Source organism: Cricetulus griseus, chromosome 5, assembly GCF_003668045.3.
Source record: "Cricetulus griseus strain 17A/GY chromosome 5, alternate assembly CriGri-PICRH-1.0, whole genome shotgun sequence".
In the NCBI taxonomy this organism is placed as follows: Eukaryota; Metazoa; Chordata; class Mammalia; order Rodentia; family Cricetidae; genus Cricetulus; species Cricetulus griseus.
In genome coordinates, this window is record NC_048598.1 from 96,235,770 (window position 1) to 96,251,083 (window position 15,314).

Below are 15,314 nucleotides of genomic sequence, written 5' to 3' on the forward strand. Positions count from 1 at the left end.
CGCCCCTGCCCCGCCGAGCCTGGAGCGGGGAGCCCTAAGGGAGGAACCCAATGAGGCGGAGCTCAGCGAATGTTCCGCCCTCTCTTAAAGGGCTCTGGACCTCCTTAAAAGATGCCTCGATTTACTTTCCAGTCTGTACCCTGATATTACTCTCCTCTGCCATCCCAAACTATTCATCCTTTCCATTTAACTTCGCATTTCTTACAAAGGATCAAAATATCAAAATCCCAAACCCACTCCTCCCCACCACATGGCAGGGAAAACCTGCGGTCGGTCACTAGGCTCTTGCGGGGGCCACCTAGGCTCCAGAAATCTCCATTTCGTTTCACTAATGGTCTGGTTCCCTCCGGCCACAGAGCAGATGGGATGATTTCGATCCAGCCCTGGACGCACCTCCAGCTAATGCCAGGTCCATTAGCGCACCCCCACCGCATCCTGACTTCCCTTCCTCCCCGCCAGAACCTCCTTTGAGAAACTGAGGACAGGCTGCCCTTGGGGCCCCAGTTCTGGACTAAACACACACACACACACACACACACACACACACACACACACACACACACACACACACAGCTCGCACTTGCACCTGACTGCCCATTTCCCAGCCCCATTTTCTGAGGCCCAATCAGTACTGCGTACCAGATTCTTAGGTGGCTCCCGCGCCCACCCCACCCCATCCCACCCCCGCCCTAGCGTAGACCCTGGGGCCCTGGGGCTCAGAAATTCGGTCCTCCCAATCATAAAGGTCCTTTCACACCTTGTAAATCCCCTTGAGGCTCCCAGATGGAAAAGAAAAAAAGGCCCTGGTGGCTCCCACCCCCGCTCTCCTGGGCCGTAGGTGCTTTCTCCGTTACTGCAGAAATACCTAAACACCCCTCTGCTGCTTTATCTGGAAGAGAAGCGCAGTCCGGACTTTTGAGGAAAAATGCCCTGGAGACCCCACTGGAACGGAGGCTCCGGTGAGCATTAGCCCCACCTGCTGGCAGCTTGAAGGATAAGCTCGCACACGCAAAGCCGAGTGGGGGTTGGGGAGAGGGGGTGGAGGAGGGGTCCGAGGTCTGATGAGAATAAGCTATCAGACTGGGGTGGCGAGTTTAGCGGCGGGATCAGCTATTTAGTTAAGAGTTGAAGACTATCTACAGCTGGGGTCCAGAAGCTGGGACTCTTCCAGATCTGGGGGCTCAGTAGAAGATGGGCGGGGGGGGGGGGGGGGGGGGCTGGAGAAATGGCTCAGTGGTTTAAGAGCACCGACGGCTTTACCAGAGAACCCCGGTTCAAGTCCCAGCCCTCACAACTGTCTGTAACTTCAGCATCTGACACCCTCACAAAGACATACATGCAGACAAAACACCGATGCACATAAAATAATAAAGATAATCAAAAAAAAAGATTAGGCGTGTAAAATAGGGTGAGGTGCCTAGGATCGGAATGTGGAGGAGAGATCGGGATTTCAGCAAAGGAGTTAAGCCTGGGGCGGAGTCTGCAGGTGGGACCTAAAAAGGCCCTCAGCCTGGGATCAGAAGTCAGCATAGGGTCAAGAATTGTAGACTTCTCGCTGGCCCAGGAAAGTTGGAACAGGGCAAGCCTCAACAGATGCTTATGTTTACCAAAAGCTTTACTTCTGGCCGGGAGCCACGTCCCGGGTTGGGGGCGGGGTGAGTCCCTGGGCATACTGGGAAATGTAGTTTGCGTGCTGCCTTGTTGCGCGGATATGCTTCCTCTGCGTTCTTGGGTAATGTAGTCTTGGACCGTTAAGAGTTGAAGAAGGAATTCCGCTTTAAGGAACGGATATGGGTTCCTAGATCATTGGTGAGTCGTCCTGTCCATCAAACTGCATCCGGGACGATCTGTCTAGGGATTGGAGAACATGAAAGAGGGGCTGAAAAGACTAAGCACGTCCATTTGGAAGGACTTGTGTCCATCAAAAGCATCTTAGTTGATAATTGGGCGATTCGGCCACGTCGTGCAACGATTGGCTCAGAAGTAGGCGGGTCTTATCAGGCGTCAGAGGCGGTGTTGTGGGGCCGCCGCAGCCCCAGAAATGGCAGTGAGCGAGAGGAGGGGGCTCGGCGGCGGGAGCCCAGCGCAATGCAGATGGGGATGCTTGTCGCTGCTGGTGCTGATGCTGGGCGGCTGCTCAGGCCGCATCCACCGTCTGGCGCTCACAGTGAGCCCCGCGGGCTTGCCCTCGCCATCCTCCCCCCACAGCTTCTTCTGGAACGGCCGCACCCCCCACTGCAGGCCGCGAGTGGTCTTGTCCCGCCCCCCCGCCCCGTGCTCGCAATGGGTTGGCCTGGCTTAGGGGGCGGGGCTCCATCTCCCTGGACCCCTGACTCCTAGCCGTTTAAATTACGGGGGAGGGGGTGTGGCCTTGGTAACAACCATAGGGCCCCTGGGCGGAGGGGTACCTGGTATGATCCTTCTGGAATTCACTTCGATGGGAGGTTGGGAGACTAAATTGAAAATTCAGCCCAGATAGAATTAAAAAGTTATCTGTGAAGATGGAGCTGGTCACACCAGCATGTGTAACCCACTCTCGGGGTAGTGCACATCAACATGGGGCCTTCCATGGAAGTGGGACACTCAGACCCACCCCCATAGCTGCCTGGGACTGAAGCAGGGAAATGCCACCACTACCCTGCACCCAGGAAGGGTTTCTCAAGTGCTGTGCCCTGAGTTTAAAATGTCCAGAGTCTCTCAGGGGAGCTAGTGGGGAAAGCTCCCTTGCTGACACTGTCTCTCTGGTTTCCTGCAGGGGGAGAAGCGAGCTGACATCCAACTGAACAGCTTCGGATTCTACACCAATGGTTCCCTGGAAGTGGAGCTGAGCCTACTTCGCCTGGGCCACCAAGAGACAGAAGAGAAGCAGCGGAAGGTGAGAGGTCTCAAGGCAGGGCTCAGTGCACAAGTTGTGGAATTCTATCCTAGCCTGTCCCTCACCCATGGCAGGTCCCATAGTCTTCTTGAGCCTCGGTTTCCCCAGCTGTCACTTAGAAATGAATACAGTGCCTCATGCAGTCTGTATGTTTAGGGTACAGATCAAGTCACCTTAGCATCCCTGCTGGCTGCAGCAGGAGGATGGTTACCCAGCCCCAGACTGGGAGATCCCCACAGGTGCTCTACTGCTGAGCCACACCCACGAAACCTCAGTCCTTTGTAATATAACGCTATATACTTGCATAGAATGTATTTTGATCATACTTCTCCCAGTGCCCCCCAACTCCTCCAAGATCCATCCCCACCTTCCCAAACTCCTCCAATTTCGTGTCTTTTTTTTTTTTAAGATTTTATTTATTTATTATGTATACAGTCTTCTGCCTGCACGCCAGCAGAGGGCACTAGATCTCATTCAAGGTGGTTGTGAGCCACCATGTGGTTGCTGGGAATTGAACTCAGGACCTCTGGAAGAACTGAACCATCTCTCCAGCCCGTCTTTTGTTTTTTTTTAAGACATGGTCTCACTATGTAGCCTCAGCTGGCCTCAAACTCTTTATATAACCCAGACTGGCTACAGACTCGGAGAACCTCCAGCCTCTGCACAGCAGAGACTGGAGGCCACATGCTTATTTCATCTGGGGCCACACGCTTAAAGAAAACTGGCACCCCCACCCAGCATCCGTCAGCTGTCCATAGCTCCTCAGCTAGGTGTAGGGGTTCAAACACCCCTCTTCCCTCCATGCTGGAATGCTGACTGACTTGGTGCTGTGCAGACAACCAAAGCTGCTGTAAGTTCATAAGCAGCAGTCTACTATCTCCAGAAGACATTGTTTCTTTCTGGTCCTTCCCAACCACTGGCTCTTAGCCTCTTCCCTCCCCCTTTTCAGCAATGTTCCCTTGGTAAAAGAGGTGTGATATAGATGCCTGGTTTATAATGGCCTTATTTTTTTCTTTCCTTTTTTTGGTGGGGGGATGGGGTGGGGTGGGGGGACATTTGCTCAAACTCACCTGCCGCGAACTGGGATTAAAGGCATGCACCACTATGCCCTGGCAGCCTCATTTTGACACTTTGCTTTGAGCCAAGGTCTCATATAGTCCAGGTTCGCCTCAAAGTCAAGGCCCTCCTGTCTCAGTCTCCATAGCCCATGAAATTGCATGTTCTACCCTGCCCAGCACCATTCGCAGTGTAGGTGGATAAAGCTAATCAGGCTGTGAAAAGTCTCTCGGAGGAAGTGCATTCTGCGTGAGCATTGGGAGGGGCTGGACAGATCACTGAGCATCTAGCACACAGTGGGTGTTCAATACCTGCAAGAATGGGGGGTGGGGGGGCGCGACCGATGCAAATCCAGCCACAACCTGGGCAATATGGTGAGTACCCACCCTACCAGCCAGGGCTACCTGCAAGCCCCTGTCTCAAAGCAGAACGGAACTTGGTTGCATCCCTACTGCTGCAGATGGTGTTTTCTCTTTACCATCAGGTGGGATTCAGCTTGAGTCGAGTTCGATCGGGCAGTATCCATTCCTACTCGGTGAGTGGAGAGGAGAGTATCGGGGGGATGACAGAGAAGTGATGTGGTGTGGAGGACCTGTCTTCTTTGTGTAGAGCCTATATCCCTGGGTTCTTTTCCAAAGAAGGGGCAGGGAGAGGCCCTGGGTGAATGGATAGCACACTGAACAAGGCTACACCCATGGGCAGTTGTAACCCAGGTCCTTTTTGTCCACTCCCCAGAGCCGGAACTCCCAGGAATGCCCTCTGGAGAGGAATAGCAGCAACTTCCTGGTCCTTTTCCTCATTGATATCAAGGACCTGCAGTGAGTAGGGACGGGGGACCCCCAAAGATCACAGCTCTAGGGAGAAAGCCTGTCACTTTCATTGCATGGTACATTGTGTGTGTGTATGTGTGTGTGTGTGTGTGTGTGTGTGTCCACACACAGGCTACTAGAAATTGAGCCTGCTGCCTTACATATTATAGGCAAGTGCTATACCCCTGACCATGCCTCCAGCTCCTCACTGGGGAATTCTAGGTGAGGGCTTCACCCTGGCCACACCCTCAGCCCCTCACTGAGGTATTTTAGGAGGGGTTCCACCCCTAACCACACCCCCAGCCCCTCATTTGGGGATTCTAGACAAGACTTCACCTTTGTACTTTTTAAGACAGGATCTCAGTAAGTTTTACCAGTTTGGGCTTCGAACTAACTCTGTAACCTAGACTAACATTGAACTTGCAATCCTCCTGTCTCTACCTCCCAAGTATCTTGGATCACAGGCCTTTCACCCTGCAGACCAGGCCATATCATCTGCCCTTCCCAGTAGACAACCATGAGCATGGAAGCTACGTGGACAGGTGGTGGCCAGACACTAAGATTTGGTGGCCAGTGACTCAGAGAGATTCTCCAGCCCCATAGGAAGGGCATCCGCACATGTTGTAAACCTGACCACTGACTTCACCGTCCTCTTTCCTTATTCCTCCTCTCACCCAAGGGTTCAAGTCCGAAAGTATGGGGAGCAGAGGAAGTTGTTCATCTCCCCTGGCCTCCTCCCTGATGCCCCTGCCCAGTCACTCCTCCCGAAGCCAGAGCCTGAAGGCACCCCCAAGCAGAACAGTGGTAAGGCCAGGAGGCTGGGCAGAGCTGTCCTGGGATAGACCCCAATTTTCTGCCCATCTGTTTTTTTGAGAGTCACCCATCTCCTACAGAGACCCCTGCAGTCAAAGAGAATCAGGAAAAACCTGGAGCACCCCAAGTTTCGGAAGAGAAAATTAACCCAGGGGTACACCGGCTCTCAACAGAGGACCAGCCACAGAGGCAACTGCCCACTCGGGACCCCAGCGGGAAAGAAGAGGAAATGGTGTTGGGGCTGGGCCACCTCAACAACTCATACAACTTCAGTGTAAGTACCTGCCTTGCTCAAGGGTCCCCACCTCCCCCAAACCCTGCCACAGCTGGGAAACCCTCCTGAGGCTCCTCCTTCTCCCCATGACCAGTTTCACGTGGTGATCGGCTCCAGGGCTGAGGAAGGCCAGTACAGCCTGAACTTCCACAACTGTTACAACTCGGATCCCGGCAAGGAGAGGCCATTTGACCTCACTGTGAGTGTCTAGGGACAGGTGACCCTGCTCAGCAGCTTTGTCTTTGTCTTTTTCATCACACTTTATTTGGGGGCATGTACCACAGCACATGTGTGGAGGTCAAAGGACAGCTCTCAGGAGTCAGTTGTCTCCTTCCACCATGTGGGTCCCAGGGATCAAACTCAGGTCGTCAGCCTTGGCAGCAAGCTTCTTCACCCACTGAGCCTTCTTGCCAGCCCCTGGATGAACTTCTTAAAGTCCTCCATTGGGCTTTGGTGAGACATTCAAGCTAGAGTATTCAACTGTCCTCGGATTGGAAGTATTTAAGGGAAGACAAAATTGTATCTGTTTCCGGTATGCACAGAGTGTGTGTGTGTGTGTGTGTGTGTGTGTGTGTGTGTGTGTGTGTGTGTGTGTTTCGTATGTGCAGGGGAGCTTGTGTGGTGTGGTGTACATATGGAAGTCACAGTCAACCCTCACTGGTGTTCCTTGGGATGCTGTCCATCTTGATACTTGCGACGTGTTTTGTTTTGAGACAGGGTCTCACTTTGTAGTCCAGATCCACCTGCCTCTGCCCCTGAGTGCTTCCAGTAAAGGCGTGCACCACCATACCCAACTTGTTTTTTGAGACAGGGTCTCTGACTGGCTTGGAGCTCACAGATTCAGCCAGGCCGGCTGGCTAGCAAGCCACAGGAATCCTCCTGTCTCTACCTCCATGCCACCACCCCTGGCTTTTCTTTAATGTGGGTTCTGGGATCTGAATTTCACTTCTCATGATTTCAAGGCAAGCACTTTCTCGACTGCATTGCCTTCCCAGCCTTGTCATGAGCAACCTCTAAAATTGTTTTACATTTATTTTTGAATGTGTATGCAGTGCATATGAAGGTCAGAGGGCAACTTGCTGGAGTCTCCTACCTGCAATGTGTTCCAAGGGTGGCCACCTGAAGTTGTCATTGGCCTCCACACACATAGGAAGAGAATCACACAGTATTCAGTGATGGGTCTTAACCCCTTTGAGGGTCACATATCAGATATCTTGCCCATCAGATACTCACATTTTGATTCATAGCAGTAGCAAAATTACAGTTATGTAGTAGCAACAAGATAATTCCGTGGTGGGGGGAGGGGTCACGACAACTTGAGGAGCTGTACTAAAGGGTCACAGTATCAGGAAGGCCACGAACTGGCCCAAATGATCCATTCACATGTGAGGACATTGGGTACTAAGTCACTTGTCTCCTGGGTGGCCCCTAACCAACACCAGGCAACACTTCTGTGTCCCTGGTTTACATTTTGTCCAGCCTTTCCCAGTCTTCTGGAAATGAATATACTTGCCCTGTGAATATACTTGTCACTTTGTACAAAGACTGGGTCATCCCTGGGTGTTGGTTCTCCTGTGGTCCTGATGCCAGTCTGGTGTATGGCTGTGTACCCATTTGAGAGATAGGACCAAGTGAGGCTCTGGCTAGAAAGTGGAAGAGCTGGAGACTGGGAAACCCAGAGCTAGAGGTACAGGGGCAAGACTACCCCTGCCCTTACAGGTGATGATCCGAGAGAAGAATCCAGAAGGCTTCCTGTCAGCGGCAGAAATCCCCCTCTTCAAGCTCTACCTGACCATGTCTGCCTGCTTTCTGGCTGCAGGCATCTTCTGGGTGTCCGTGCTCTGCAAGAATACGTAAAGCCCCTCCCTACCCGCTTACCCTCACCCCTGTCTCTTCTGCTGGCCAAACATGCTAATCTCAGTGGTACTCTCCCCACCCCGTTCTCCTTCCGGCAGATACAGTGTCTTTAAGATCCACTGGCTCATGGCCGCCCTGGCATTCACCAAGAGCATCTCCCTGCTTTTCCACAGCGTGAGCACACAGGGCCCGTTGGCGAAACAGGGGTGGGATGGTGAGACGGGACACCTGTCCACCTGTGTGCCTTGTCCATCTCATCTCTTCTCACACTCAGCCCAGCTCTCGCCGCCTGCCCTCCAGGACCATCTATAGTGGTCCAGCGCTGGCTGTCCATCACATTGTCTAACCATCCTCCCACCCAACTGTAACCCCCCCTCCCCATCATCGTGGCAGGAATCCATGGTGACTGACTGTTTTCATTCCCCCCCCATCACCCACTCATTCTGTACTTAGTCTCTGTTCCTAAACTGTCCCCACCCATTCATCCTTCTCTCTGACTGCCCATCCATCTGCCCACCTCCAGATCAACTACTACTTCATCAACAGCCAAGGCCACCCCATCGAAGGCCTCGCCGTCATGCACTATATCACACACTTGTGAGTCACCCAGTCCTGCACACAGGTGGGGGAGGCAGGTGGGGGGAGTGGGCCCCCCACCTCATCATCAGACCTCCCCGACCCTGGCTTCCCAGGTTGAAAGGCGCCCTTCTCTTCATCACTATTGCCTTGATCGGCTCAGGCTGGGCCTTCGTGAAGTATATGCTGTCAGACAAGGAGAAGAAGATTTTTGGAATTGTGATCCCCCTGCAGGTATGTGGGGGTTCCTATAGGGGTCTAGGAAGGTGCAGCGAGGGCAAGGGACTCAGGAGACATCAGAGACAGGAATGCTGGGGTGGGGTACAGGGAGGGATGCTGGGGTGGGATACAGGGAGGGATGCTGGGATGGGGTACAGGGAGGGACGCTGGGGTGGGGTACAGGGAGGGATGCTGGGATGGGATACAGGGAGGGACGCTGGGGTTGGATACAGGGAGGGATGCTGGGTTGGGGAGCAGGGAAGGAAGTCCATGTTAGTAGGGGATTTGGTAGTGGCTCTATTTCAGTGGACAGGGGTAAGAGGATGGGAATAAAATCAGGTGGCACTTTGCCATCCCCACAGGTCCTGTCTAATGTGGCATACATTGTCATTGAATCCCGTGAGGAGGGTGCCAGTGACTATGGACTCTGGAAGGAGATCTTGTTCCTGGTGGATCTTATCTGCTGTGGTGCCATCCTCTTCCCAGTTGTGTGGTGAGGACCCTGACCTGCCCCTCGGCCCCACCCAGGCCCTGTGCCCTGCCCCTCAGTGCTACCCAGGCCCCTACCTACCCCACAAAAGACTCCTGAGCTCTGGGCTGGGGTCATGATCACTTCCCACATTCTTTGTCCTGCTCCAGGTCCATCCGGCATCTGCAGGACGCATCTGGCACTGATGGGAAGGGTGAGGACCCCTCCTCCAGGGTTTCCCAGCCCTGCTTTCTGTCTGACACCAGGTGCCAGGTCTCAGTATCTACATAGCTGTGCTTTACCCCCTCAGTCACCTCTGTCCCCCTTGCCAGTTGTGCTTGTTACTATTCATCCTGTTGCCCTGGAACTATGCCCCAGGCCCTGTCCCCTCCCGCCACTTTCAGTGACTCCCCTGACCACCATTCTGTGCCCACCTACAGTGGCAGTGAACCTGGCCAAGCTGAAGCTGTTCCGACATTACTACATCATGGTAGGAGTTCCACACCACCCCCAGGCCTGAGTCTCCCTGCTGCCGTCTGCCCCTGAGCCCTAAGCCTCCCTCACCCTCTGCTCGTGCCCCACACGTCCCCAGGTCATCTGCTACATCTACTTCACTCGCATCATCGCCATCCTGCTGCGTGTGGCAGTGCCCTTCCAGTGGCAGTGGCTGTACCAGGTGAGCAGAGCAGAGGGGGTCCCCGGCAGGGGGTGGGTCAGGAGTGTGGGTGGCCAGGGAGCCCCACCTCATCCCATGCCCTCCCTGGCCCTCAGCTCTTGGTGGAGAGTTCCACACTGGCCTTCTTTGTGCTCACCGGCTACAAGTTCCAGCCAGCTGGGGACAACCCTTACCTGCAGCTGCCTCAGGAGGATGAGGAAGATGTGCAGATGGAGCAAGTGTGAGCAAACTCACAGATGGGGGGTGGGGTGGGCGAGGCTGGGAGGGGGCGAGGCCATACTAAGTTAGAGGCTACACTGGATGGGGTATGACCTAGGCTGCTTCTGGGCATGTGGCTAGGCAGGATTGTGGGTGGACTGGGCCAAAAAGGACTAAAGGTGCTGTTGTACTCTGCTTCTGCTGTATGTCTCTCCCAGGATGACGGACTCTGGGTTCCGGGAAGGCCTGTCCAAAGTCAACAAGACAGCCAGTGGCCGGGAACTGTTGTGACTTCCCAGTGTCCAGCCAGCCACCCCTCAGACCTTCTGCACTCGCACACCTACACTTGTCCCAAAGTGTGCAGAGAGTCCTAGGGACCCCGTGCCAACAAGGCACCGAGGATGTGGGTCCCCAAGGAGCCTTTCAGAAAAAGATGCCCTTCTCCCAGCACTGCAGCCATGTCCTCAGCAGGGGACACTTCGGCCTCTTTCAGTACAATAAGGACTGCTCTTTGTTTTTCCTTTTATCAAGTTTCTTGATGTTAAGGGGTTTGAGTGCCTAAGGCAAGCTGCATTTATGATCTCGAATCCTGAATTCTCAGTCTACGTGATGGCACATATCTGTCATCCTATTGCTCTGGGGATCCTCATGAAACCTTGGGCCAGTCAGTAAACAGATAAAAATAAAGAGAAAGCGGAATTCACATTGAGGGTAGGATGGTCTGCGATGCTATGCTGGGCCCTGTGTTGGCTGCTGGGGGCAGTGTGACCAAGTGCCCCCTCCCATCCCAATCTTCAAGGGTCTTGCAAGTCACCAGAACGAGGATGGGGGAGGGGGGTAACACAGGGATGACCCAGCCACAAAGGTCTAGAAGGTAAACCGAACAGAAAAGATGAACCCATGTCCTCCGAAGACAGACCCGACTGTGGGACCCGGCACAGACCCGACTGTGGGAATGGTGAAGTGCTTGCTATGCCTATGCCATGACCCAAGTACAGACCCCAAAGCCTCGGTGAAGATGCGTGTGTGCTTGGAATCCTAGCACTGGAGAGGTGCAAAGGGGCAGACCCCTGACCCTGACTGCTCAGCCAGCTTAACCTACTTCTTGCACCCAGGCCCTTGAGACACCTTGTTTCAAAACTAAGGTGGGTGGCACCCCTGTGGCGGTCACACCTGCAGACACAATCAGTGTGCAGAGAGTGGTTAACAACTACTTTAGGCCACAGAGAAAACTAATAGCAGGGCATGGCAGTTCAAGCCTCTAAGTCCAACATTCAGAAAGCCGAGGCAGGAGAGTTACTAGGGTTTGAAGAGTGAGATTCTGTCAGTGCAGAATGAATAGTCATGGCCATAAGGATCCAGCAACAGCCTTGGCCCGGTCTCTTGGAGACCCCCTTAGAGTTAGCTCTTCAAGGTGGCTCTCCTCTCTGCCTTCCCCTGAGGATATCCAAGAATGTCTAGTGTGCACAGACACCATGGGGGGAGGGGTAGGAGAGGGGCGAGGGGCTGGGTTAAGGCTCCACAATAAGGAAGCGCGACCAGCTGCAGCCCAGATGAACAAATAGCCCAGCCAGCGGAAGCTGCAGGCTGGGGAGGGTGTCGAGCAGAGCAGGGCCTGGCCGGCAGCAGCAGGCAGAGTCCTAAAAACAGACTTGAGGCTTTGACCCAAGACACTGTGCAGCTGTGCACGAGGAAGTAGACGCAGTGATAGCTCTCCCACTCCAAAGATGGGCACGCCCTCAGCCCTTGTCCTCCCCCAATGTGAATGCGTCCCCTACCAGAGCAAGGGAAGATCTGAAGGTGACACCAATGAGGGCACTCTGGTGGGGCCCAGCGTCCTCACATTGCTCACAATGGGAAGTGGGCCTGGTGTGGTGGCACAAGCCTTTAATACCAGCACTTAGGAGGTAGAGGCTGGAGGATATCAATGAGTTCAAGGCCAGCCTGGTCTACAGAGTGAGTTCCAGGACTGCCAGGCTACACAGAGAAACCTTGTTTCTAAATAACAACAAAAAAATTCTGGGATGGAGAGATGGCTCAGGGGTTAAGAGCACTGGCTGCTCTCTCAGAGGACCTGGGTACAATTCCCAGCACCCACATGGCAGCACAAGACTGTATAACTCCAGCTCCAGAGTTCTAACACCCTCACAGATATACACACACAGGCAAAACACCAATGCACAAAAAACAAATAATAAATGGGAAGAGGTAAGCTAGAGTGGACAGCAGGGGAGTGAACCACATAGCATTCACACCTGTCTCTCCCCACCCCCAGCTCTCAGGTCCCAGCAGGAGTGTGTGAGCTTCCAGTTTGTACAATGAGAATTATCTCAAAAAAGAAAACCAGAAAAAAAAAAAAAAAAAGGGGAGGGGAGGGAAGAAAGCTGAGGGAGATGGGTATAGGACACCTACCTGAGTGTTCTATTTGTCAGGTGAATTTCACTGTCTCTCCAGACCAGGCTCAGACTCAATTCCTGTGGGTGGAGTGGGGGAGGGGAGTGCCCTGTGCCTGGACTCTGTCCCTGCCCCCTCGTTTTGTGTCCCACACAGAGCTCAGGGAGGAATCTGTTGTCACAGGCCCTGTGGATGGTGCAGGGGTCAAGGTCCCTGAGAGTTAAAGAGTTACTAGGTAGGAAGAGAGGTCAGCCAGCCTGGGTACTAGCTCAGTTCCAGGAAAGGCATGCAGCAGAGACCTGTCCTCAAAGTGGGGAAGCAGAAGGGAACCTGGGCTTCCAAGCAGGGAGGGAAGCCTGTGCAGGAAGGGGGGCGGTACACAGGGGTAACCACACCCCTACAATCAGAGTTGAAGGTGTCTTCCACACAGAAATCAAATCCACACCTTTCTTTCCTCTCTGGACACTGGAGCTCAGCACTGATAGTTTAAGACTAGGTCCTGCTGTGTAGACCAGGCTAGTCTGGAACTCCCAGAGGTCTGCCTTCCTTTGCCTCCCTGAATGTCTGTCTGCACAACCACACACACTGGGCATTTCTCTCAGTTTTTAAGTATGTTTGCCCAAAGAGCATTTTATTTGAATTATTTCTTTTAGGTCGGGTTCTCATGTTGCTCAGACTGGCTTGGAACTTGTGGCAATCCTCCTGCTTCAGCTCAAGAATGGCAGGATATACCACCACGACTGGCGCTACTCTCCAGTGTGTGTGTGTGTGTGTGTAGGCCCAAAGTTGATGTCCAGTGTCTCCACAGTTGCTCTGCATTTCCATTTATTCACCAAGGCCTCTTACTGAACCCAGAGCCCTGGCTTCCTCTGGTCCATCGAGTCAGCTTGCCCAGGGCCCAGGGAATCCCTGCCTCTGCCCCTGCTGGGGTTATCACAGGATGCCAAAATGCCAAAGTTACTAGCTTTGTACCCACTGAGCTATGTCTCAGGTCTTGATGTACACCCCAGGTTGTTCTCAAGTGACAGTCCTCCTTCCTCAGCTTCTTAAGTGTGGGTACCACTTTACCTGGCATAACTCCACTTTGTGTGTGTGTGTGTGTGTGTGTGCAGGTACATTTTTTTTTTTTTTTTAGCCGAGTACTTTGCACAGATCTTATAAACAGCCTTGAGGCACATGGCCCCCACTCCGTGGAAATTCCCTCACATTCTTCCTGCAATGCTGGCTCAGCAGGCCCCCTCTCCCCCTCCTGAAGTTCTGACACAAGTTCTTATTTCCCTAGAGGAGAGTCACAGGGTTCAAGAATTCCCCATCTCTCTCTCTCTTCACTGACTTTCTCCCTCCCAGCAGGCCCTGGTCCAATCCTGGCTTCCTGGTTGCCTCCCAGCACTAATTGCTGCAGTCTGGTGACTTCCCAGAGATCAAGACTGGGCCCAGACCCTTCCCACATTCCCAGCCAGACCAGAAGCAGGAATGACAATTAATCAAGCTGAGAATTGATCTTTCTCCATCTGTGCCCCCACCCCCACCCCCAGAGTGGTTCCTTTGTATTCAGACCTGTCTGTCACCCACCTCCACCCAGTAGGGTAAACAAATCCACAAAGGACAAACCAAATCTGCTAGCCAGAAAGAAGCCACCACTGGTAAATCACAAAACCCTCATAATTTAGGCAAGAGTGAAACAATGAGACCAGGAAAAAGACTGGGGGTGGGCGGGACGTGGGGTGGATACTTGCTGCAAAGCCTGGCCACCCGAGTTCCATCTCAGGGACTTATAGTAGAAGGAGAGAAGGGAGTCCCACAAGTTGTCCTCTGACCTCATACACGTGCATGAGTATATACAATCATAAATATTAAATAAGGTACAGTTTTTAAAAATATGTGTTAAATATAACAAAACCAAGAAACTGAGTGCCTGGGCAGAGGCAGAGGAAGTAAAGGGGAACACTTGGCGATCCAGTTTCAAAAGTTGGGCCCCAGTTTTGGAGGCAAGCTAAGGAGTGCACCACCCCTCCTCCCTCCTCCCACCCCTCTTCTCCCTCCTCCCTTCCACAGAAAGGATGTCGCAATCATAGCTAAAAGACAAGCCAGGTTTGTTCTGACTCTCAGCCACCCCTGTGCCCCAAGAGGCCAGGAAAACAATGGATTACAGGAAATCTTCGCAAAACTATCCCCTTAACCCCTTCAGGGAGGTTCACAAATACCTGTTCTTGAATTGGGCATCACCAACTTGGTTCACAGTGTTCCCCCACAGCCGTCTGTGGCCCAGCCTCAGAGGACAGCATGGTGGTGGTGGTGATGGTGGGTGACAGGGAGAGGCAGAGAGATAACTCCAGATAGATTCCAGTTACTATCCAAGACTCTCAAAAAGTTCCCAGGCAAGTGGGTGTGGCCACCTGTCACCTCAGGATCCCAGAGCTGGCTGCAAGGGTTTGCCTAGCATACATGAAGTCCTGGGTTCCATCCCCAGAACCACATAAACCAGGCATGGTGAGAACTGCCTGTCACCCCAGCACTCAGGAAGTAAGGCAGTAGGAACAGGGGTTAAAGGTCATCTTTCTTTACACGGGGACTTTAAACCTAGCCCAGGTTACAGAAGACACTCTCATAAAACAAGCAAACACAAAACAGCTAGAGTTGGTGGCCACACCTTTATCCCATCTAGCACTTTGGGGGCAGAGGCAGGAGAATCTCTAAATTCTCAGCCAGCCAAGACTACATAGAAGGACCCTATCTCAAAAGATCTGAAATTCAGCAAACATGGCCAGGCAGCCAGGCCTGAGGGAAATTGGCAATTCATTTCCTGAATTTTACAACCCAGCCAGCAAGTCTCTAAATCTGTAGAACCCTCAAAGACAGAGAGCTAGCAAGATCTAGCAAGATTACCCACAGCAAACCCAGGAGAAGACAGCTGTGTTAACAGTGCTCTGCAGGAAGAAACTGAGGCCCAGGGCTCACCCATGGCTGGCAAGTAGCCACTTAGAGAGGAAGCGGCTCCCAGTGAGTCTGGGCTCTGAGTTGGCTGGTGACCATGCAATCTGTCCATCACCAGCATAGAGTGGTTGCTGTCACACAAGGACAGCTGGCAGGAAGGAGGA

The 15,314-nt window shown here is 53.1% G+C and overlaps 1 protein-coding gene across 2 annotated transcripts; it reads left to right on the top strand.

Annotated features, from left to right (window-relative positions):
- The first annotated feature begins 2,002 nt into the window (after positions 1–2,002).
- Positions 2,003–10,531, top strand: Gpr108 (G protein-coupled receptor 108). Of its 2 annotated transcripts, none has more exons than XM_027416789.2 (17): positions 2,003–2,167; positions 2,756–2,875; positions 4,416–4,466; positions 4,667–4,749; positions 5,420–5,544; positions 5,634–5,827; positions 5,922–6,026; positions 7,547–7,680; positions 7,783–7,858; positions 8,208–8,281; positions 8,377–8,494; positions 8,842–8,972; positions 9,119–9,214; positions 9,389–9,438; positions 9,541–9,624; positions 9,720–9,844; positions 10,041–10,531. In XM_027416789.2, the coding sequence occupies exons 1-16, from the start codon at positions 2,042–2,044 to the stop codon at positions 9,818–9,820; spliced, it is 1,668 nt and encodes a 555-aa protein (XP_027272590.1). In that variant the 5' UTR covers positions 2,003–2,041; the 3' UTR covers positions 9,821–9,844; positions 10,041–10,531. The 2 variants fall into 2 exon arrangements, with proteins under 2 accessions (XP_027272590.1, XP_027272589.1); XM_027416788.2 differs by having other exon boundaries at positions 2,004–2,167; positions 9,119–9,162.
- Positions 10,532–15,314: the final 4,783 nt, after the last annotated feature.

What these genes read in the sequence shown, in the direction of transcription:
- Gpr108 (XM_027416788.2), top strand. Translation starts at nt 2,042, where the DNA reads ATGGCAGTGAGCGAGAGGAGGGGGCTCGGCGGCGGGAGCCCAGCGCAA. An exon ending in ATGCACTATATCACACACTT is followed by an intron (nt 8,282 to 8,376) that starts GTGAGTCACCCA and finishes CTGGCTTCCCAG; the next exon opens with GTTGAAAGGCGCCCTTCTCT. An exon ending in AGTGGCAGTGGCTGTACCAG is followed by an intron (nt 9,625 to 9,719) that starts GTGAGCAGAGCA and finishes CCTGGCCCTCAG; the next exon opens with CTCTTGGTGGAGAGTTCCAC.